Here is a 25,328-nt window from a genome sequence, read left to right on the forward strand (position 1 = left end):
ATTCACATGTACTGTGTAGTTTTTCGTTAGCGCTATAAACTTTTTTTTTAGTTTTTGAAAAAAATTAATACTTTCTTATTGAGAATGCATTAAATTGTTCAACAGTGACAGTTTATAATAATTATTTTTAAAGATTTCTGTTTCTTTTAAACTTTCAGTTAATCTGAAAATCCTGAAAAAAGAATTAAACAGCACAGCTTTTTTCAACATTGATTATAATAATAAATGTTTCTTAAGCACCAAATAAGCATGTAAGAATGATTTCTGAAGGATCCTGTGACACTGAAGACTGGAGTAATGGCTGCTGAAAATTCAGATTTGCCATCACATAAATAAATGACATTTTAAATTCTATATAAGTATTTTTAAATTGTAACAATACTGTATTTCACAATATTGCTATTAACTGTATTTTGAGCAAGTAAATATAGCCATTTGAGAATAAAAGACTTCTTTAAACACACACACACAAAATCCTACAGTAATTTTAGAATTTTGGGATTATTTGAATTCTTTAAAAAAAAATACTAATGATCCCAGATTTTTTAATATGAGTGTTTTAAATTGTAATTTAGGCTCAGATTCTTTGATGATGTATTAGAAAATATATTTTTTATTTGACATTTATACTGTTTACTGTTTGACTTTTAGTGTATTTATAAAAGCAGTCATATTAACAGTGAGTTTAACCCTTCACAAATGGATCTGAGTCAAAAAGCTTTTCAGGTTTTTCCCTTTACGAACTCAGTGCCTTATAGCCACATGAAAGCAGCTCCTCCTTTTGAGGGCATAAGGAATCTAACAAAATCATATGGAAATCATACTACCCAATTTTAACTAGGCTGCTGTGACATGTGGCAAAAATCCTTGATCCTACTTGCAGCCATGAAACTGTCAACGCAGCTCATGTAATTGTGTCACATAAATAGCATGTATACTAAAACTGGATTGATATAAATAGCACTTGAGCACAAAATTAGCACAAATGTGTCATAAATACACTGGCCTGTTTGTCCAGAAATGCCACAGCATATTGTCGAACTGCATGATTTCTTTCATATTATTCAGTCAGTTTCAACCACCCCCAGTTCAGCAGATCTGTGTTATTGCTCCTTCAGGATCAGGAACTGGCCCGCCAGCTGGTGGAGCTGGGCCACAAGGGCAGCAGTTTGGAGAGGGAGGAATTTGAGACAAGCAAAGCAGCTGCCGAGGCCTCCAGGCTTGCTTCAGAGAGCCAACAGAAGTAAGGTTTTTGTGTAGTGACCATGAAAAGGGGACAAATTTCACACCAGTATGTGACCTTGAGAACATGTATTTTCCAGTAAATGCACTGGGCTTCATTCATGAAACACGAGCAGAATGAATTTCCATGCAAATCATTTGTTAAACCACTCTGACGTAAGCTGTCACATTCAATTCAGTGTCGCAATCTACGTATGAATGGTTTTACGAACAGTTTATACAGGGATTCATTCTGCTCATGTTTCATGAATGAGGCCCACTGGCTTTAGAGAGTGAATTAATTATTGATGCACATTCACTGTAAATATCAAACACATCAAATGACAGTAAGATGGTAACAAATAATCTTGGATTATAGGATCTAAAAGTCCAAGAACACAGCTGCCTCTTTTTAGAGAAATGTTGGGACTTTCTGGTGACGTTAATGCTCTTTATAGATGCACCTGACGGCTCGTGTGTTTCTTAAACACAGATTTTTCATCCCTTCACTGTGAGAAAGGCAAAAGCTTTGTTTATGTATTTTTGTGGGAATTTTTGGGCTGCTGTAAACTTGGACTCTGACTTGGACAAGGATTGCATAGTTGGTGTGGTGAGGCTTTAGAAAACATTTTTGGAGAACTATATTTGTGTTTTCTTGGGCTGCTTGTGGCAGCTCCCCTGCCTAACCACCTGCAGACGTGTCTTAGTGGCATTCAGTGCTTGTCAAAGTGGACAAAATTTCTGGGTCTCAGTTCAAGTAAAATAATATGTCAAACAAAAGAAAAGAAAGAAATGTCTCTTTCAGTTGAAACTGCAGTTAAATAAGAAACAACTCTTTAGGCATATAATTTGACACAGCCATTTGTAAAGCCTATTATGTTTACTTCAAGGCAGTAAACTCCATGATAGCACTTCTAGTGTGTCTTTCTTAAGCAGGAAGCTCAAATAGCCAGTGAAGGTCTGGACTGCAGGCCTTAATGTTGATTTAAAAGATTAATTTGGGCTCTCATAAATCAGTAGTTTTTCACATAACATACAGTATTTGACTGTTTAAGTGTATTTAGTAATGTTTCCACATACTGCTGCAGATCTGTGGCTCTTGGTTATTTGGTTAAGTTGATGTTTGCAAATGTGGTTTTCAGATCCACCTTTCTCATCACCTAGGTCCTCCACACGAGGGCCCTATCATGTCAGTACTGTTCCTAGGTTACCATAGCTATGCACATCTGATGGTTAGTATGCCTATCAAGTCTAGGTTTAGTTGTATACTACAACATTCTGAACAGTCCTCCTTTAAAATCTGTAAAAGAGTAAGTTTGGACTGTTATTTAGATAATGTATTGCTATAATTCTTAATCACTGAGTTTGTAGTAGTGACCAGGATCACAATGCACAGTTTTACTGCTTCTACAGATTGTGAAGGCAAGCCAAACACTTGTAATGAAAGACCAAATGGCATTTTTGCACCTTTGAAGGGCACGGTGTGGAGGGGACGTGACTTGTATGGTTAAATATAAGTGAGCATATATAATTATATAATTTCCTTTCACTTGGTGGTTAGAACATTTTGTTATCATTGCAATATATTTATTAAATAGAATGTTGCAACTTTTTGTTGTACTTAAAGAATGAAAACTTCCTGTAACATACTATGGTGTGGGATCTGTTAGGCTCAATAAGGCTGCATTTATTTGATCAAAAATACAGTACAATCAGTAATACTGTGAAATATTATAACTTAAAGTAACTATTTTCTATTTCCTATATTTAAAATGTCATTTATTTCTGTAATGATAAAGCTGAATTTTCAGCAGCCATTCAATGTCACAGGATCCTTCAGGAATCATTCTGCTGATTTGGTGCTCATAAACATTTCTATCAGTGTTGAAGACATTTGTACTGCCTAATATTTTTTTGGAAGCTGGGATAATTTAATGATCCTTAGATGAGTAAAAAGTGCAAAAGAACAACATTTATTTAAAATAGAATTCATTTGTAACATTATAAATGTCTTCACTGTCACTTTTGATTCATCTAATGCATCCTTAGTAAATAAAAGTATTAATTTCTTTTATAAGCAAACAGACAAACCGTACTGACCCCAAATATTTGATGTGTAGTAAAGCAGACAGTAAAAATCTTAAAATTGTAAAATCTTTGACTGAAGTATAGTTACTTTCAGCTCAACAAAACAAACATTAAATCTCTCCCCTTTAGTGACACCCTCTCAACTTCCACCTTCTAGTGTGCTCTCGCTCTCTCTCTCTCTTTCTCTTTCTCTTTCTCTTTCTCTCCGCCTTTTCAGGCCTCCTTTTGCTCTCTGAGACCTTTAGTGCCTGCAGGTGTATAAATAGAGATGTTTTCAATTAAGACGTGCTTTGCCTGTAGCGTGCATCTGATCAATGAATGCCCCTGCACCTGTGGTAATAAAATACCAGAGGACGAGGGAGACTGTGCTATGAATGCTAATCAGACGTTGCCCTTTTGTTGCCCTGTTATAGGCTAGTACATAACATGCTTCATTTGACAGATAGGCATTGTTGTATCCTGCCAACAAATCACAATTGAACAAATTAAGGGATTTCGCCCAGAGAAACTTGATACTTGACGCAATGGGAAAAGTTTGAATGAAAGAGATGGTTGACTGAAAGATGGCTATTGTGGTGAAAAGGTTCCACAATGACTCATGACTGCATTAAAATAATGGACAACAGTAAACGTTAGACTCTCTTTATGTGATTAAAAGTAGACGAGGGAATGTCTGAATGCTTGACTCCTTCATCACCATCTCTCACGCTCTTTCTTTCTCTCTGCATCTGTGTCTTCTTCAAGATGAATGTGTATTAAGCAGATGAGAGAAAGCATTACTTTTTTCCACTAATAAATCAGGTCCATACAGAGGGAATGGCAGCCATCATGAGGTTGGTTTGGATCTGAGCATATGGATTGTGCAAAAAAAACACTGTAGTCGTGCAATTAATTTCTCCTGTACTGATGATTAGCACCGGGGACATGTCGAAAACCAGCTCATGCCCTCTCAGCAAGTTTACAATTCACAGTGTCCTCATAAATGCTGCAGCACTAGGCCTGGATCAAAAAGCATAAGGTCACACAGGTTCCGCGCATTCTGGTGCGACTTTCAGAGAGACAAGGGAGCCTGGTGGTTTTACGCAGGCCTGATATGAGGCCCTGGCAGGAGCCCTGAAACCTGCAGCCTGGCCCAGGCCCAACAGTAAATGTCAGCAGATGTTCTGACCTCGCGTGCTCATGACAGGCTCTGGAGACTCGAGCTTGAACCCTCCCCCCAAAACCCCCAGCACAACCACAGCCATGCTCTTTGTCCATTGTTTGGCTCCTTCGAAAAATGCCACTCTCCACAAATTCACCCCTTTCGAAATTGATGGTCAGAGCCATCTCTTACTAGCCAAGTAAAACCCTGCTGCGAACACAGACTGTACATATGCACCACGGTGTTAATCCCTGGCTCGCATAGGCTGAAATAAGACCTTCAGCCCTGTTTTTCAGGGCACGGTCAGGAGGATAGCTTGGCTATGCTGGCTTTCCCACAACGACCCAGCATATGAGGTGCTAAATGAAGCTAATTGGAAAGTTGCTGCATACGTGTTAGTGAGTCTTGTCACTCAGACACATAATTACACTGCTCTGAAGCCAGCAGCATGTCATTTGAACATGGAATACACCATAACAATACCTAAGCTTTATATATTGTGATTTGCATGAGTCGGCATAAGTGCAGTGATAAACATTCACTTTGAAGAAGATGGATGTTTGCATAGGCGTCGTTTTATGTTGGGTTCCACCCTTTTCCCCATGGTACTAACATTTTGTAAGAGTATTTCTTCCGTTGTAAAGATAATAATAGCTTGCAGCAGTGATATTTAATACAGAGGAATTGTCAAGCAGATCTGTGTTCTATTCTATACTCTCTATTCAAGTGTTTGAATTGATTGATTGTATCCATAAACAACTATGTAAAGAGAATTTATGCTTTGATTAAAAAAAAAAAAAAAAGTAAATTTAGGGCTATTCAGTGTGCTGTAGCTGGTTTTTAAATAATTTTGTTCTTTTTTCTAATTATAATGTTAATAACTTGTTGACCAGTTTTGACTTGAAATAAGTCAATCCTATCTGCTTCCAGTGCATCATAGATTATTTATTGTGGAAGTGGAAGATTGACTGATGAAACTAATTTATGCATGCACACTATAAAAGGAAGTCCTGGTTTACCTGGAAGTGGTTGCAAAGGACAGCAAAGCATATAAAGAAATTAGTTGATACAGTTGAAACATATACATCAGTCAGCAGTTGAGCATTCTTTGTATTACCCGTATTAAATGGATCTTTTACACAATAATGAAAAAACTGTCATCATTTACCCACCCTCCTGTCATTCCAAACCTCTATGACCTTCTTTATTGTGGAACAGAAGATATTTTGAAAAAAAAAAAAAAATTCATAAAGGTCAATGGGGTCCAATGTTGTTTGCACCACTGTGTTCTTCAAAATACCTTCTTCTGCATTCTGGAGAAGAAAGAAATGCACACGGTTTTACAATAACATGTGGGTGAATAAATGATGACATAATTTTTACATTTTTGGGTGAATAGGATTGTTTGTTTGTTTTTGAACAGGGTTCAACACTGACTTAAAACAGATGTTTATTAGGGTCTTCTCCTAAAGGACTAATTCAGACCACAGCAAACCTGAAAGTGACATGCCAATAATTTGGTTTACAAAATGCTTGCTGAGGGTCTATTTGACCTATCTGTGTGCCAGTAATCTGTCATATCTGATCATCCATCTACCTCAACAGGACAGTCCAGAGGTGCAACAAATAACTGTTAATGACACAATATATCTACAGTCATAATTATAAGGAAAAATAAAAGGTTTCTTGACATGAATAGATTTTTGTTGACACCATCCATATTAAAATATAAGCTTATGTTAGCTGATTTTAACTATATGAACTGAATTTTGGGTTATATTCAAATGAACTGAACAAATATTCTCACTCACCAGAATTAAAAGCCAGCTTCCTTGCTCAGCATATTCTCATTTAAAAGAAATAGGATTTGTCAGGAATAACAAGATCTTGTTTCAGTTTCCTTTAAAGAGCTTTGCAATGGATTTATTCAATCTGGAAATAATGTTCTATTTCACTGACTTGTCACTTTATTTTTTCACATCCTTATTACTTGTCTTAAAGCAGTCGACCTTTTGGATATGCTACGGATGTTGTTTTGAGTGAAACTAGGTTTTTCAAAAATTAGTTGGGCACATGTGGAGTCATTTTAACAGTGTAGATCTTGTTACGAAGCTGGTGTTAAATTTTGCTCTGAATGATTGAGACCAGGAAAGACTATTGCACAGAATCAACAGTGCTGATGTGGATTAGGACTAAGAAACAGCATTTAAAAAGTAAAAATAACAAAATGAATATACTGACACATCAGAGTTTTCTGTTAGACTAACACAGTTACAATCAATCTTTACCCAAAGACTTCCCTTCATTTCAAGGGTCTCTGTGGTTATTGGTTATTTTTAAGTTTCACTACCACAGAGGTGCCCAAACCTTTTACTATGAAGGGTCAAAAATTAAACTTGATTGAGGGCAGCAGACTGAAAGTAAATTTTGCATTACATCAAACCACATCGTATTAAAATGTATTTTTTTTTATCAGTTTTACTTATTTTGCAAATATAAAACAAAAAGACAACTTGAAAAGATATGTTTCAGTGGCATGTTTTTTTTTGTGTGTGTTATGCCTTGGTGGGCAAAATCAAAGGTCATCATGGACCAATGTTGGACCGCAAATCTTTTATGGCTTTCGTTGTCCTTCACTGGGCCAAATGCTTTTCATGGTTTTCCTTGTTGAACTTAAGGGATTTGTTATGTAATGTCAAAATCTAAATGTTTGCAGTCAGTCTCTCATCATCTTTGTATGATATTTGTTGCTTTATGACATATCATCTTGTTATAGGGCACAGTGTTGCTCTGACTGAATTTTCTGAATTACAGCAGATGTGATTGCCAAATGACCAAGCCCCTGTTTAGTCATGCAATCACTAATGTTTATACTCTTGTGATTATTCTCACCACCACATGTTACGACTGTGTGGTCAAACCCTAAATAGAGACACATGAATTTGATGATTTATTCTTCTTTGTGTCTGATTAATATTGATATCACCAGTGAATTATACGATTTGTCTCAGTTACGTTCACACCAGATATTTCCGGATAATCAACAACAGTGGAATATCAAATAAATCTTTGTGTACTGGGCTCAGTTTTGTTCTTAATCAAACCATTGTTTTGTTATGTTCTGCTATTAGCCATTTCCTCTCTGTGTGCTGTTTGTCATGCAAGTAGCCTTTTTAGTCGAGAGGTCCCGTTTGCTCAGGCTCTGGTCTTCTTTGAAAAACGCTTTTATTATGAGCTGTTACAGTGGTTAGTGACTTTGCAGAGGTACGTATGAGTTCACCTTTCCCCCTACATCCTTTACCTAAGGCTCCGAGCCCTGTGATGTTTCATGATGTGGCTTCCAGTATCCCAGTGCAGAGGTGGAAGTGTTTTTCACATTATGTAGCCTTTCGCCATAAAAATACTAGACAATCATCTGCTTTGTAGTTGGCCTCCTCACATAGATGTATATGATGGATTCTGCAGTGTCCTGGATGTATTATGATAAACGCACATTAATAGCTTTGTCAGTGCAGAGAGATTGAAGAGGACCGCCTTTTTAATGTGTAGAGGATTTATCAAATGATTCACAAATTAGTGGTGGAACGAGATGGGATTGGGCTTTGTCAGTGCAGAGAGATTGAAGACCTGGGTCATATCTATTTTGGCTTTGGTGTGTAACATGACAGTAGAGGATTTATCAAATGATTCACAAATTAGTGGTGGAACGAGATGGGAGTGGAGTATTTGTAAAAATAACAGTTTTTATATATATATATATATATTTGATACTTGCCTGTGTTTGGCAAATGCATATATGTAAGGGATAATCAACGGCTAGCTGTGCATTAAACGATTTTAACGAAGCTTATTTTTGTAAAATGGCACAGCTTTTTAAACATCTGAAAGTACACTTAACATCAGTCAGTCAAGCATTGTAATAATATATTATAATTATCAATCAATACTTAATGATAGCACTTTAGTTATTACAATTAAAACTTGGTAACCATGTATGAATGCATATTTGTCATTTTAGCTGAACTCAGGACTGGTGGTGGTGCTAAAGATATTGTTGGTCATTCAGGGTTTCTGTGGAAAAAAAGGGAAAAAAAACTAACAATAATATTGATATGATAATAATAATATTACAAATTCTGCTACTTATAACAATATAGAACGCACTAATCCTGGAGAAACTGACAGGATCTTATGGTTGTTCTTAAAAGCTGAAGAATTCCAAATGAACTGTTTTCTTTTCGTTGTTTTGACAGGAGAGGGTTGACAATTAAACTGTGCAACAAAAGACAAAAGGAAGACAGCTCAATTCCACTGGTCAGAACATTTAGTAATATACAGTCCTTCTGTTTTCTTAGTCTGTCTGTGGTTAATAGCCACTTTAGCTTGCTGTATGATTAGAAGGTCTTGCAGACTGATTGGGTTGGAACCACAAACCTAACACGTGCAAAGCAGATTAATCTAATGGACCACAGTGCTTGTGATGGAGGAATCCTGTTGAATGTCAGAGTGAGATGAAACAACTCATATCATGCGGCACAAACATATTTAAGTGTCATTTAAATACCTTTTCCTACATTTTGTTCATCAAAGTTGCATGCAAAGGATATATGAGTAATCAATATATTGTTAATATATTATGATTTATTGTAGACTGTGGCTTGACAGCACAGGTTAAAATGTAACATTTTAACAGAGCCCCAATCGTATTAAAAATATCCTAAGTATAATTTAATGATGCTGTATGTTTCATTTTAACGTCAGTGGTTAACAATGAGAGGCCTCTGTAAAATAAAGAGTCTACTATGTGTAACTGATACATTTGACTCAATATAATCAGAGGTGACACAGAATTTCTTTTAAAAAAGGAGTTAAGTAAATTGTCGTGCTGGGTGGAATTTCCCTTGACATTTAACAGCCCAAAATAATATTTTCCATAAGATTCTTTTTCTCCAAGTGCCCTCAGGAAAAATATTTCACAAACTGTACCTGCTGATTTTTAGAAATCACTGTACTATTGAAAGCTGCCATCTAGTCAGCCAGGCCAGTATGAATATAATGTTTCTTTCTTCTTCATATTTTAGAGAGATTTTAAGCGACTGAAAGACTGAATTCTCAACACAACATCTGTAATTCTTAGAGATATCTTAATCGTCATCAGAGATCCTTTTTGAGGGTAATTAATCCTATTGCTGAGTTTGTAAAGCGTGAGGTTTTTCGATGACATTTCAATAATGATCACAATTATTTGACAACACTTCAGCCATTTGATTATAATTAGAAATGGGTACAGATCAAATTTATTTGGCATGGGATGGCCGGAAGTTAGAGCTCACGCTAGTGTTCGGTATTGAATTTCTTTCATTATATTCCAAGCGTTAAAGCCTGCCTCTCCTTTCAGCTGCACAAACAGATAGTTAAATTGAGCTCGAGAGCAGCTAGAAGATAAATCATTATTCGTAGTGTTGGTCAGTGCATAGCTGAGAGAGGGCCACTGGGAACACTTTGTGTCCTGTGGTTGATAAAAAGCTTCTTATTTTTCTGGCCAGCCATAGTCCCAGAGGTCTTTAATAGTGTTTGAGCATGGTAAGCACATTCTTTTTTATAGATAGAACATTGAAATTAAGGAAACTGATGCAGTAAGCTGAAGGGCAGGCAAATATCTTGCTGCCTTATTCAACAATTTAGTTGCTAATTTCTTATATTTGACTCGCATTGTTGTTGAGCAGTGAAATATTAGATTTCAGCCATGTTTCTGATTTATAGAAAGGATTTGAAAGGGGAAAAGATTGATATTTTTTTTCCAATCTGCTTGAGTTAGGAACACTTGTTATTAGGAACTTGGGCCCACTCATGCCAGTGGTCATCTGTCCAAAGCAAGCAGCTCCCTCCCTCTGAATATTATTTACATTGTGCTTTCATGCAAGAGCGAGAGAGAAACAGAGAAAGATATGACCAAGAGTGAGCTGCACTTCAGTGGCCATAGTTGAATCATCTCTCCAAGACAGAAAGTTAAGTCTTGCTGTTGTTCATTTTAATTTTCTTGCAGATATTTTTGCAACCTTGTAACACACAGTCTCTACTGCCCCATGTTTTTTCAAGGTTAAACGTTTTCTATAAAGAATTATATACAAATCGCAATGTTTTGCACTCTCTGCTGTTGCTTTCCAGGTAGTGTTTGTAGCTTTTATGGTAAATGAAAGATTAATTATTTTTTTTGTAAAGAAAACATGAGGGGAAAAAACTTGACACATTTGAATATATTTTAAACATATATTTTAAAATATATAAATATATTTTAAACGTTTTTTTGTTTGTTTTGTTTTTTGTGGTACTGCCAGTACAAATTTAATTGTAAAAAGTGACTATTATTACAAATAATTATTATTATGAATACACCTAGCTTACTTTCCTCTTTATCCTTAAGTTATTGGGTATATTTTCTAAATTCTGGGGGGAAAAAATGTGAAGAAACATTTTTTTCCTCAATTACAGATATTTGGGTCATTAAAGCACATTAATTCAGAACTGGAACCAAGACAAATACTGCAGTACGTAAGAAGATGAATGATAAACGCCATCCAAATTATTCAAAAACACCCAAGTTTCACGTCTTGCTGCACCTGATCACTAGCTATAGCAATTGCTGTGTGAAAGCAGAGGCCACATTAATTCTCTCAAATGAGGCCTAATAAAGAGTCATGTCAGATTGATAGGGAATGTTCCATTTGGCATCGTTTGTGGGGGTAGTTCTCACTCTCCAAGCGTGACTTTTGCTGTTTCCCTAGCTACTGGATTGGGGTAACCCCTTTTACTTGCCTCCTCAACACCTGTGTTTACATTGGGGCCTCGGCCCCCATGACCCAGCAGCGGTCCCTCGCTCACACTGAAGATGAAGTGGGCTCCCAGCTCTCAAATATATGCTGCTCCTGCACTTTCACCACTATGCAATTCCTCTAAGAGTTCCATTGTGGGCATCAGCAATAGAGAGGTATAGGTTTCATTCCTCCTTCATATTGGAGTTTATTTGAACACAGAGGGGGTGAAAACAAAAAGAACCTGCACCATATTATTACAATGTGAGTTTGGGAAAAGGCTTCTTTATGCTTCTCTTTTTCTTTAGGTTTGACAAGTGCTGCTAATGCTGCTAAAACATTAATCATCTTTGCAAGTTGGATATTGCTGGAAGAGGAAAGTCAGCGCAGCTGTTTTAATGAATGAATCATTGGCTTTCAGTTCAGTTAATTAATTTATTTTCATTACACTTAAGTGCAGCTCGTTTTCATCTTGTTCCCTCAGTTATGTTACTAAAATTTATATTTGGCCATTTTCAGATTATTGCCAGTAACTGTAACCATGCTGACTAATAGAACGTTATGATAAAGTCTTCATTTGATTCCACAAATTCCATTTCCGTCTTTTATCCTATTCCCAGTCTCATAGGTGGGATAGTGATGTGCCCTGTTGTTTTCCTTAAATCTGTCAAAAAAGTCTACCATGAAGATTAAGCATGGTTGGATTAATCACCATCCTATAAATTTGTGCTTTGTGTGTGTGTGTGTGTGTGTGTGTTTTTGTGTGTGTGTGTGTGTGTGTGTGTGTTTGTGTGTGTGTGTGTGTGTGTGTACCTCTTGAAACATTACTCAAAAGAACTTGTCCAAACATTTTTGCAAAACCTACAGTGTCAACAATATAACATATTTAATGGTAAGGCAAAGAAGTATTTTTATGAAACAAGATATTCATCGAGGAACTGTCCGTATTTAGTCTGATCATTCACATTGGAGACATGATTCAGCTTTTATTTCTAGGACTTAAATCCTGTCAAAATACAGTATCTGTCCTGAACATTTACATGTAAAATGTGCTGAGAGCATTTAGAAAGTAAAAAGCTGCATTGTATGAAAGAAGTTAAACTAATACATCTCTACACTACGTGTGAAAACAACATGGATTTTTTTTCCAAAACTGGTTTTGAAACTCAAAACATCTGGAATACCATACGTTTGAGCTAAGGACTTCTGACAGGGCTAATAAATTTCATGACGGGGGTTGGATACCAGTATTAAACTGTAACGTACACTTTTGGAGTCAGCTTACGCTAGGAAACTTTCAATTTACAGTTATGAACTAAATCTCTCTATTCAGCAAATTTGTGATTTAAAACCCATGAAGGCTTACAGATTATTTTGTCATTTAATTATTTTTGGACTATTTCACAGTGTTGATAAAGTTCTTATATATGCTTTTCTTCTCCTTAACTCGCCTTGTTATTGACACAGTTACACTCGAGGGCTATATATCAAGAATAAAGGCCATCTGTACTCCATTTTGGCAAAGAATCTCTTTTATTATCCTTCACTGTGATTAATTACTTGTGTGGGTGTGTGGCTAGTCCAGATGATTCCCCTCTTTTGTGGTCACAAATTCAAGTTGACCAACTCACATGCATTCATTAACACACACAACTTTATGAATGAGTCAAAAAAAGCTCCAAAATACTCATTGATTTAAGTGTCAACAATTGATTAAGATATACATAACTTGTTTGATGCTTCAGAAATTTACAGAAGAGCAAACGTACCACAGTGAATTGACATTCTCACTCCTGTGTGCAAACACACATTGACATACATTGTGCCCTCTGCCTTTAAATTGATGCCGACCAGCTGAGTGTCATGCCTTATGTCCGAAACACCCTTAAATTGAATGTAAATAACCAAACCCTCTGTGTGCATCAACACCATATTTCAAGGGCACTTAGGCTTGTTCTCTAAGGGCTATTCATCATAGTCCAATAAAAATGAGGGCTTGGTTTCTTTGCAACTGCATGTCTAGGCTGCTAAAGCCCAAAAAAAACACTCTCCCCCAAAACCTAAATTCTGGCAGTGTATCTATGCTCAATATAAAGACACGTTATCTTGTATTTTGACTATGCAGTAATACTTCACATTATTTTTTTTAACTTTGCAGATAAATCTGTCCTGACAACCTTGTGCAGATTGAGTTGGTAACACAATTAGATGCTGAGACACAAGCTCCACCTCTGTCCCTACCGCCCATGCAATTTGTGAATATTAAAAGTATGCGGAGTGTAAGGAACCCAGTGTGCTAAATTAAGCTAGACATAATTTATGTTTTCTCAGTAACTTTTTATGTGCATGTGGCATCTGGCAAATGATTAAATGTGTACTTTGTAATTGTGTACTTTACAATTAGCTATGTAAAAATGTTATTGAGACACATCTGTTTAACACTCATTTTAAATCCAAATATTACACAGCTGTAAGTATGTTTTCATCATAATTACTAAACTAACGGAAAACTAGTGATTCTACAGTGAATTCTACAGTATTTTGCTTGAGTTAGGAAATAAAGACTTGCTGCTTAATAGCCCATCAGCTGCAGTGATACAGTTGTCAGTGTTATTGTTATTATTATTTATATTTTAATTTTGCATTTGGTTTGTTAATTTTAGTACTTTAACCTAAACTTATTTATTTGAGTTTATTTCCTTTTTTAAGTTTAAGTTACCATCTAATATTTATATTTTGTTTGTTGTACGATTTATTTCAGTTACTAGAAATTATTTTAATTGTTTTAGTTTTAGTTAAGAAAAACACTGTTTACAGTAAGGCTGAATTGATTAGCATTAACAATTTGAAATGTTAAAAACAAGAGTAGAAATTAAAATTAATGTAAAAGAATTCATGTAAATGTCTTCGTACTTAAAGGGATACTCCACCCCAAAATGAACATTTTGTCATTAATCACTTATTCCCATGTGGTTCCAAACCCATAAAAGCTCTGTTCATCTTCTGAACACAATTTAAGATATTTTGGATGAAAACTGGGAGGCCTGTGACTGTCCCATAGACTGCCAAGTAAATAGCAGTGTCAAGGTCCATAAAAGATATGAAAGTCGTTGTCAAAATACTCCATCTGCCATCAGACGTGCAATCTGGGTTATATAAAGCAATGAGAACATTTTTGTAAGCGAAGAAAACAAAAATAGCTACTTTATTCAATAATTCCTTTGTCAAGGGTCTCCTCTGTCTCTCATTATCACTGTGTGCTGTGTATGCTCTTCTGTGTCATCCACGCCACAAGGATGCACTGTGTTTCAAATCAAAGCTAAATACATGTTTAAACAGCGCATCCTTGTCTCAAGCCTCCCGGTTTTCATCCAAAATATCTTAAATTGTGTTCCGAAGACGAACGGAGCTTTTACGGGTTTGGAACCACATGGGGGTAAGTGATTAATGACAAGATTTTCATTTTGGGGTGGAGTATCCCTTTAATGCATAAACTAATGTGCTGGAAAGTGTCTACACTTTATCTTTGTGTATGTGTGTGAAGACATGAAGTAATATAAATAAGATAGGCTTTAGATGATGGACGTACTTTTAGGCCTACATTTGTTGCTGTAAAATTTAAAAGTCCATTTTACAGTTGTCCGCTAAATGGTGCAAGACTAATCTAAAATACTTGTGCTAGGACATTAGTCTACAGTGAACAATGAGATCAGTTTGGCTTGAGTTACTCCCTAAAGTGTTCCAAATTCCTTCCCTTTACTTCTTACATAATAAGAACACACACAGTTCCTCTCATATTGCTGTCTATCACTGACATAGCATTCTGTTTGCATTATTATTACACTTGCTCATGGTACTGCTATTCCAACCATTGTCTTTCTAATTCAACACAGCCCTCATTGTTGATGCACAGTGACATGTTAGCATATACTTGCTAGGTAACGTCATCCATGAGTGTTGAGGAATGGCTGCGTGAAAACTTGGAAGACCCTGTGGATTGCATTTTTTAAATAGATAGCCAATGAAGTTATTCCTGAGATGTACTCAAACAGGCTGGTCATATTTTTTAACACTTCTGCTTGTTGATACCAGAAATTGTTTTGACAAGAACTTGCTTGGGTGGTCACGTAGCATTTTGGTGGTATGACGTATTCAGGCTGCATTTCATGTTACACCTTGAGGAGGAATCAATGTACAAATTGTATGAATTGTGAAAAGACCGACCAGTTAAAACAAACAAACATTAACAGAAATAACTAAACCTTATATATATATATATATATATATATATATAGATATATATATATATATATATATAGATATAGATATATATATATATATATATATATAGATATAGATATAGATATAGATATAGATATATATATATTGTTTTAGCATATAAAAGTAGATTGTAGATATTTCCCATGGTACTTGACAGCATAAAAAAAAAACCATTGACAGCATTATGGCCCCTGTCCTGCATTCACTGAAGAACTGTAACAAAGGCCTCTCATGTTAGTATTACAGTGCCTGGCATCCGGCTGCACATTTATGAACTACAGGCAGTCGAGTAGTTGACCAAAATAAATGTCATGTGTGTGTTCCATTTACTTAGAGCTTTCCCCTCCCAGTTTCTTTTCATCATCCAGAATAAACAGAGCAGGGCCCCAAGTGCATCATGGTCTGTTAAATCCTTTCTGAGCAGCAAGCCTGTTTGTAAAAGCCCCCCCATCTGCCACCCTGTAACTTGAGTATGGCAACAGAGCGTGCCCAAAGGGAGGAGTGGTGCAGGGTCTCATTAGGAATATTATGTCTTCTACAGGTGCATAACTTTTTGATTTCATAGTAGTTTTCTTAGTGACTGATAACAAATAGGCTTTCACCAAAGTGGTTTGTGACTAAGGCCCTGTTTACGCTAGTGCATTTTCATATTAAACAGCGTTTTAAAATGAAAACAATCCTCTTCTATTCTGGCATTTTCACTGCGTAAAAGTATGTCAGTGACCATTCATGCACACTGGGCATGCACGTAAAAGTGTAAAAAGGAAGTTGGTTGCCAGTCACTGGCAGGTACAACAGTGGGCATGATGGCGAGGAAAAGCAAGAATGTCTTTGTTGCCGATTGCTCTAAGCACAGCTTGACTTTTGCGCTTGTAGGCAGCTGCTGTATTATAAAATACTGAATTTAGCTGCACAATTACTGCTAAAAATGACAACTAAGCCAGGAAAGTTTGCAGTTCAGTCTCCATGTTATTGTTTACACGGGCATCAAAGATACGCAGAGCAATTGTGGGCAGCCACGCCATCATTTTCAAAAGTCTCAGTTTTGGTCCATTTACACTGAAATGCAACCCCAGAGTTTTCAAACTAAAAGAGGTTCTGCAGCATTTTCGAAAGTCTCAGTTTTCAAGGGTCGAAAACGGCGGAGAAGTATAAATCACAGGCATAACCGTAACAAAAGTTTTGCAGTGTTTCCCAAACATTAATTTATTTGTGGCAGCCCTCCACAATATCAGCACTGACCACCACAAATAGATTTTCCAAAAGCACTGCACGTTTCAAAGGCAAAATGTGGCACGGATGTTTGAATGAATGAATTTACATTTTTAATAAGCCTGTCTGCTGTTTTATATTTACATTATATACATATATTTCCACCAGCAGAAATGCCACCACACAGAGTGTAAGTCTGTGGGAAACACTGTTACGTGTTTTAAAATGAAAACACACTAGTGTAAATTTAGCCTAAAGGCTTGTTCACACCGGGGCGAATATCGCGCATGATTATTGCCAACGTTTAATGCCTCGTGACTAAACAAAGGGCACCAATGTGAGTGTGCACACCGATGCGCAAAATGAGAGGCATAAAAGCATCATTTTTTAAAAAAACACCAAGAAGACCAAGAAGATGCATTGAGGCAAGATGAATGTAGAGCTGCTGGTCTCATTTGTGTCTGAACACAAAGAGCTTTATGACAAACGTGACCGTGACTACAAAAATCTCGATAAGGAGTTGTTGTGGAGAGTAATTGCAGGTCAAATATGATTCAATGTGTACCGGGATATTTCTGTTTTTCATGAAGCGCCATCTAATGTCAGGGAATGAATTTGCATGTTCACTCGGCTCATCGCCAGGGAAAATCACTTGGTTATGAACACAAAAGACGCATCGAAAAACATCTGCGATAAGCACGCGATAATCGTCACGGTGTGTACGAGGCTTAAGACTTCTTACGCTGAGAATATACTTCTTGTCCATTACCATGCATCATCTTAACAAGCTACCTACCCATGCTATTTACCTGCTACCAATCTCTCTCTCAGTCATCTGCTTCCATCTTCCATCTGCCTCTAATCCCCTCCTCGCCAGCAATACAAGGAAAGTTAAGACTGTTATTGTCAGGTTTATGTTGGACTATTGCATTCTGAACAATCACTCACCTGCTTCGCTGATCCTGAAGTATCGATACTGATGCGAGTATGGAAAGAATCGATAGTCAAATAAAAAATATTGATACTAAGGTGTTTTATTTACCAGTGATAACAAAATAATGAGTATGGAAAGAATCGATAGTCAAATAAAAAATATTGATACTAAGGTGTTTTATTTACCAGTGATAACAAAATAATACCAGTTAACAAAAAAATGAATGCGTACAATATGCATGGGGGGGGGGGCAGTTCTCCTTTGCCCAGACAAAACCAGTATGGTTTGTTTAATTCCAGGCTGCAACAGAGGTACAAAGGGAAAACTACCTGTAGGGAAAACATCAGACCTGTATCCCTTCTTCATTGCAGAATCACTTGAGAAAGTTGTGTTCAACCAACTGTAGTATTATTTAACTCAAAAGGGAAATGTATATAAATAATTACAATTAATTCTGATTAATTACAATTATTTATATGAGCTGCCAGTAATAACTGTAGCAGAATTAAATTGCCATCAACTAATCTGTTCAACCAGCGAACATTTAGCATAATTTCATATCAGCTCTAAGAAAGGAAATTTTCATGGACACACAAAATACTTTCATACAGTATAAATGCATCAGAGCATGTAGCAAGGATCAAAATCGTTAGGGACATTCATTTGCAAGGCAGAATCAGAAACTCATGTAATTTGTGCACAAGAGTTTTATTAACTAAACACTAACACAAACTATTCAAAAGGCCCCGGTATACTTCAAACCTTTCGATTACGAGTCCAACTCTCTAACCATTAGGCCACGACTTCCCCAATAATCAGTCCTTTATGGGAAGTGTGAATGTCTCATAGTCTGAAAACTTTAGCGTGATGTGGAAAAAAATATTGGAGTCAGTTTGTTACTTTATTTTATTAGTGTTCATTTATTTTATTAAACTGGTTAAATTGTTATGCCTTTTTATGTGGTGTCATGATTTACTTTTGATAAAAACAAAGGTTTATTATTGTATGTTCGTTTGGCATTTCATTTATTGTATGCCCTTTAAATTTGCTTATTGAAAGAAAAACAACAGCAGCAGCAGTATGGTGTAACATTTATTTGAAACACATGTATTTGGTACTTGTTACCTCATATCTTTACTCTTTCCTTTCGTTCTTTTCTTGGCTTTGGAAAACTTGTCTCGGATGTTTCTCTGCGTCGCTTTTTGCATAACTCCAGGTCATCGACACCAGGCTTCGTAGCAATTTATTTCTAGGAATTAAATGCTTTCTCTGAATCTTTTAAGTATGTCCGCGAGCGATCGTACAGGTGCGAATACAGTATATCTGTGCCGGCTCAGCTATTCGACACATTGTATTTATGTTGCTAGTGATAGGAGATGTTGTTCTCTTGCCTGACCTGTGTTGAATGAGATAGGAACTGGGGGAAAAAAAATCGCAAGTCAAAGAAGGTGGAGTTTCAGAACACACCCACCGATTGCGTAACAGCCACAGACTAATGGAAGCTTAAAGGTGTTTAGGAGCCAAACAAACTCCCCCAAAAAGTTCACTTTGGTCAGCTGTTTCGAACTGCCGAAACAAACTCAAAATTAATTTTGTTTCGGCCTGATTTTGTTCGAAATGACGTCATATCAGTTTGTTCTTCGATTTTGTTTGAAGTATATCGGGGCCTTAACAAACAAAAAAACATACATACAATCACTCATACAGGGGAAAGGGCAAATGAGATTTAATGGATGATACTATCAGCAAAACAAGAGAATGAAGCTATCAAAAATGTCAGTTAACCACCTGAGTAAAACCATCAGTGCCGTGTATAACAGGGTCTATAGCTTATACTAAACCTGTGTTTCGTTTAGTTAAATGTATGATACTTGCATTGCCTTAGCCTAGAATGAGTGTCAGGATGCAATCTCGGATGAAAGTCTTGATGGTTTGGAGGTTCAGTTGTGTAGGAGTCACAATCACCTTCTTCTGGGTTTAAAAAGTGATGAATTCCAAAGATGTTTTGACTCGATGGTGATTGGGAGTTTCTTCCCAGTGGAAAGTGAAAAAAAAGAGCTAAGAGAGCTGAAATCCTAGGATCTTTGGTGAATGGAAAGTCAAGGCACGAGGCCTGGCATGAACTTAGGGTGTCCTTAGTAGAGTTCTAGTATGCATCCTCGTCTTTTATCTAACAGAACCACAGACTGGCTGAAGCGGGTCCCTGATGTGAGAGCTTTATCTTCTGTTGAGGTTTTGGATATAAAATTAGATTGGTGTTCAAGAGAAGAATCTTCAAGATTCTTATAATAGTAATGTGTTGCATAGGTATCAACATATAATATACACTTTCATTTAGATCATGTAAATACAAACACATAGATACCAAACATCACATAGATGAGGTTATATTAACTAGTGATCTATCATAAGCATGCATAAAACATATACAATACACAAAAGACAATATACAAGAACAGTAACAACATACACAATGCCCTGGAGTATATGTGTTCATTAAAAGAAAGGTTTTCCTATGAATTAATTAGAGAAGAGTCCATTTTGCTGAGTATTATGTGTCTTTCCTATGGAAAATGTAGTGAGAGGGAGAACTCACAACATGCCATTAGGTCGTAAAGGTTTATCTGATCTGTCTGAGGTGTCCTGGATGCTATGGTAACCAGGGATCTGGTGTCATTCCCAGACATGCTGGCACACAGTATGTTTATTGGGTGAGGGGTCTGGGATTATTTGTTAATCTAATGAATAATTGATTTGTTAAGTCAAATGAAAAATGGTGTGTCTGATTGGTCCAGATGCTACACAACTCTTTATGTTTCTTGCACAGAACAACCTCCTGGACAGCAACCAGTCTGGCTTCAAAAGCGACCAATCAAATGAAACTGCCCTGCTTTTGGTTACTGAAGCCCTGCGACTGGCAAGAGCAGCTTCTAAATCCTCAGTACTCATCTTGCTGGATCTGTCTGCTGCTTTTGACACAGTTAACCACCAGATTCTCCTGTCCACCCTCAGAAAGATGGGCATCTCTGGAACCGCACTCCTGTGGTTCAAGTCCTACCTCTCAGGTAGATCCTTCAGGGTGTCTTGGAGGGGTGAGGTTTCTAAGTCACAACTTCTTGCTACTGGGATTCCTCAAGGCTCAGTGCTTGGACCACTTCTCTTCTCCATCTACATGATGTCATTAGGATCTGTCATACAGAAGCATGACTTTTCTTATCACTGCTATGCTGATGACTTTCAACTCTACTTCTCATTCCAACCAGATGATCCGACAGTAGCTGCTCACATTGCAGCCTGTCTGAGAGACATTTCTAGCTGGATGGAGTATCATCTTTAGTTCAACCTTACTAAGAAAGAATTGCTTGTGGTTCCAGAAACCCATCGTCAAAACTGCTCTATACAGCTGGGTTCGTCAACCATAACTCCTTCCAAGACAGTCAGAAACCAACAGATCAGAGTTGTGATCGATGATTTATGCTTTACAGACCATATTGCTACAACAGCCCAGTCCTGCAGATTTGCCTCATACAACATTAGAAAGATTAGACCCTTCCTGTCAGAGCAAGCCGTACAACTTCTTGTCCAAGCTCTTGTTCTCTCCAGACTGGACTATTGTAATGCTCTCTTGGCAGGCCTTCTTGCATGTTCTATCAAGCCTCTGCAACTAATCCAGAATGCAGCAGCGAGAGTTGTCTTCAATGAGCCAAAAAAAGATCACGTTACTCCTCTCCTCATCAGGTTACACTGGCTACCAGCAGCCGCTTGCATCAAATTCAAGGTACTGATGCTTGCCTACAAGACAACCACTGGCGCTGCACCAATATACCGAAACTCACTTGTTCAAACTGCGCCCTCCAGAAGCTTGTGTTCTGCAAGTGAATGACGCCTTGTGGTGCCATCCCAAAGAGGTTCAAAATCACACTCACAGCCCTTGTCCTGGACTGTGCTCTGCTGGTGGAATGACCTCCCAAACTCAATTTGAACAGCTGAGTGTTTATTTATTTTTTTTAAAAAATCTTATAAAAAATCTTTTTTTTCGGCAGCTGATGAAATACTTTTTTTTTTTTTTCCATTCTATTATTTAAAAAAAAAAAAACCTAGCTATGCTGCGCTAGACTAACTGAGACTTGTCATGGCATTTGTATACGGTTGTTGTTCTCTCGTTGGTCTGATTGCTTCTGTTGTTCTCATTTGTAAGTCGCTTTGGATAAAAGCTTCTGCTAAATGATTAAATGTAAATGGTAAGGACTTGTCTAGTTCCCGTGGTCTTGTATATTCAAGAGAGAGGTCAACTTTGCGCATGTGCCGCTCATTAGTGACAAACGTGGAAGCGCAGGGGAGAGATCAAAATAAAACAACAGTCACTAATTAGAAGTACAAAAGGAGGATTTGTAAAGAATAATGTCGGAGGATTTCGATATAAGCCAAGAGGAGACTGGTTTTCCTTTGCTAAAGTATGGAAACTTTGCTTCCATTACTCCTGTTAACAAATGTTGGTTTTCATGAAACTCACCGGCACATGCACAATGCTGACCTCATACGTCATCCACCCGGAGCTGCTTCTGTGTACAATTGTTGGCGCAAGCTACATTAAAGTGATTATTATGGTTTGAATATTGAATTTTTTTTTATTTATTTTTTTTACAAATCAATTCACCACAGGAGGCATTTTTTTAAGTTTTAAGTATAGTTCTTTACACTTTTTTTATGGTTGGGTGCTTTTTATTTAACTTCTTTTGGACTGATGCACTGCAACACCCGCTGAGTGTCATTAAACAGCTTGAAAGATCAAAGACAGTTTTTAATATAACTCCGACTGGATTTGTCTGAAAGAAGAAAGTTATATACATATGATTTGAAGGTGAGTAATTTATGGGCTAATTTTTTTGGGTGAACTAACCCTTTAAGATTTGACTTTCTTTTTTTTTTTTTTTTTGTGGGGAGCAGACCAAGTTTGATAGGTTAAATGAGGCAGTATGTTCATTTTTTTTTCTGTGATATGAGGAGAGGGTAATCTCTGCTGCCCTCTTCACCTGTTTTTGCTCTCTGCGAGATTGAGAGGAAAAAAAGGTTCTCAAATACATGTTTACTGGCAGACAGATGATTCTACAGGTATACTGCAGACATTATAAATGTTGAGCAAATTTGGGGTGTAAGACAAGGCGCTATTGCTGGTACTGCACTGTGAAACGTCTGAGAGACGAATGCCAATGAGTGTTATGTCAGGTGTACAGGCTGCAGTTTGCCAAATCTTTGCTTTCATGGAAATGGGCCAAATAGCACAGAGAGAAAAACAAAAACCTTCCTGAAATGACAGAGATAATAATTCAAGAGAGGATTTATTCAATAGCAATTCCCACTGTGATTAATTACCAGCAGTCTTAGGGTGGAAGCAGTATGATTTATTTTATGAAGATATCATTTTGTCGAAAATCACTCCTTAAGATTTTTTACATTTTTCAGGCAGCATATTTCATACTTTTAATGAAACCAAATATTATGGCTATTTTAATAATCTGTATCATTGTTACAATGACTCTAGGCGTTTGATGTATTTTACAGAGTATTTGTTTCTCTCAAATATTTTGGATGCATTTTTATTAATATTTCTTGAAGACAAATATTGTTGTGATATATCTTTTAAAAAGTGTTTTGACTCTGTGAGGAAAAGATAAAAAGAAATACATCCAAATTCATAAGTACTTTCATATCGTAATACTTTGATCCATACAGTGGATTTCTGAAAGAGTTTTATTTAATCACCTCGTTTTTTGGGTCTTTGAAAATGCATCAGTATCAAAAAGCATCATGTTTGTCAGTGAGAACAAATTAAACCAAGAACATTTAGGCATGAAAGAGATTTTTAAGAGACATTTCAAACTGTTTAAATGTTGTCTTTTCCAGGAAGCTGGCAAGTATAGGAAAGGAACTCAAAGATAACTTCCTGAGAGCATTGGCGGAGCGAGAGGAGGCTAACCGCAGTGGGGAAATGACTGTGAGTACATTATTGCAGCACTCCATTTGCTACGTAATGGGATTCCCCCAGAATAGTTCTGCAATTCCATTAGGACGGGAACACAATCCACACTGTGTCACATTCAGGAAGGTAACCCCCCTTCTCTTGCACACCTTGCTATATTGCCACCTCAGCCTTCTTTCTCAGAGAAGACAGACCGTAAACACCAGTGGTGCTAGTTCAGTTAGTTAAGGCTAATTAAATTAACAAATAAAACATTTGAGTATAGTCTGGGAATAGGCAGAGGGAATGGTTTTTATTTACTTTATGGCAGGCATATTCAAATGGCAGACCGCACTTGGTTCCAACCAGACTATGAAACATAATGGCAATGGCAGCAACATTTTACCATTTCTAAATAAAATGAGCAATGCTTCGCAAACAACAGAGCGCCACAAGCGCACAGCGTCGTTTATTGTAATGATCTGTTAATATATGCCACTCTATATAATATTTTTTATCTATAGAAAACACACTTTATTCAAGCCTTTCCCGTGTGCACTGTTTCTCTTTAAAGACACTGAAGCGCCATTAAGAGCTGCGAATCTGAAGCATACAGAAACAAAAACACAACGAGTGGCCGGCGACAAAATAGACGTCACTACGGTGCGACTAAAACAGGCTTCGGGAAAACAACAATGCTGCAAATATTCGTCTGAAGCTTGCTATCCGAAGCATGGCAGGGAGGTTTGAGGACGCAGTGTTTTTTTCCATACTCAGGGAAGCATTGGTTACATCAGTACCTGAGACGTTCCATTTTCAAAACTTCGAACATATCCTCTAGGGGTCGCTATGGGGAACAGTATACCCACGCCGCCATGCTGAGGGGAAAGCAGGCCAGAATCATGGCGATCACTAGTTAACAACTCTACTGTTTCAATGGGAGTTGCCCCCGGTTTGTTTTAGACGGCTGTCTGTGACAATACCCAGACTTACGGCCAAAGGCTCTAAGCTACATACAGTGTCTTTAATTGTCAGGGCCTTCTGCCCGGTGGTAGACATAAAGGCAGGAATCAACTCAAGATTCCTTTAAAGGGATACGGCTAGGAACCTAAAATTTTATACTAAGTTTGCCTGTCACACAGGGGCTACAGCTTGCATCCGCAAAAGCTTGCTGAAGGAGCTGTTCTCAACAGATCTCCAGTAGCACCACCCACAAGGATAGGTATCCCAGGATACATGGGTGGAGTGGCGCCAAGAAAAGCTGGCTGTTACCACTCAAGAAAGGGCACGAAGCAACCGCGCGAAGCCCTCACCATATAGGTTTTAGAAAGAACGCAGAGTACTAGCGTGCGAACTTACCACAGTGTGGACAGAAACAAAGACTTCACGTGCACCTTAGCATTCATGGATGAGGATTGTCTAAGCAAAGGGCTCTCAAGACTCTGAGTAGAGCTTCACAAGGATGGAATGAGGCTCTCAAAAAAGTATGCATCAAGAGTCATCCACTCGATCTGTGGACGTGTCAAGGCGCTCTGGCTACAGTTGTCGAATTCAGTCTCATATGAGAGGAGGCACTCCTGAATCCACAGACAACATCATAGGCGACCTTTCTAGGCTAAGGAAGGAGAACTGCTAAACTGTCACAGTGGTCCGAAAGTCCTCTTTTCAGTTGAGAGCAAG

General features: G+C 37.3%; 1 protein-coding gene across 3 annotated transcripts in view; it reads left to right on the forward strand.

The window, feature by feature from the left end:
* LOC109097055 (cilia- and flagella-associated protein 299-like) overlaps positions 1-25,328 on the forward strand; it is a 49,968-nt gene that overhangs the window by 1,321 nt on the left and 23,319 nt on the right. For 2 of the 3 annotated variants that reach the window (XR_006160074.1, XM_042756576.1), the window contains exons 2-3: positions 1,119-1,243; positions 23,594-24,229. Coding sequence is in view for 2 of the 3 variants with exons in the window: in XM_042756576.1 (XP_042612510.1) it covers positions 1,119-1,243; positions 23,594-23,897 (429 nt within the window). In the remaining variant the exon portion in view is untranslated. Of the gene's footprint in view, positions 1-1,118; positions 1,244-23,593; positions 24,230-25,328 lie in introns of those variants that run through there. The other variant, XM_042756577.1, reaches the window with a different exon arrangement.

Source organism: Cyprinus carpio, chromosome A5 (assembly GCF_018340385.1).
Source record: "Cyprinus carpio isolate SPL01 chromosome A5, ASM1834038v1, whole genome shotgun sequence".
Taxonomy (NCBI): domain Eukaryota; kingdom Metazoa; phylum Chordata; class Actinopteri; order Cypriniformes; family Cyprinidae; genus Cyprinus; species Cyprinus carpio.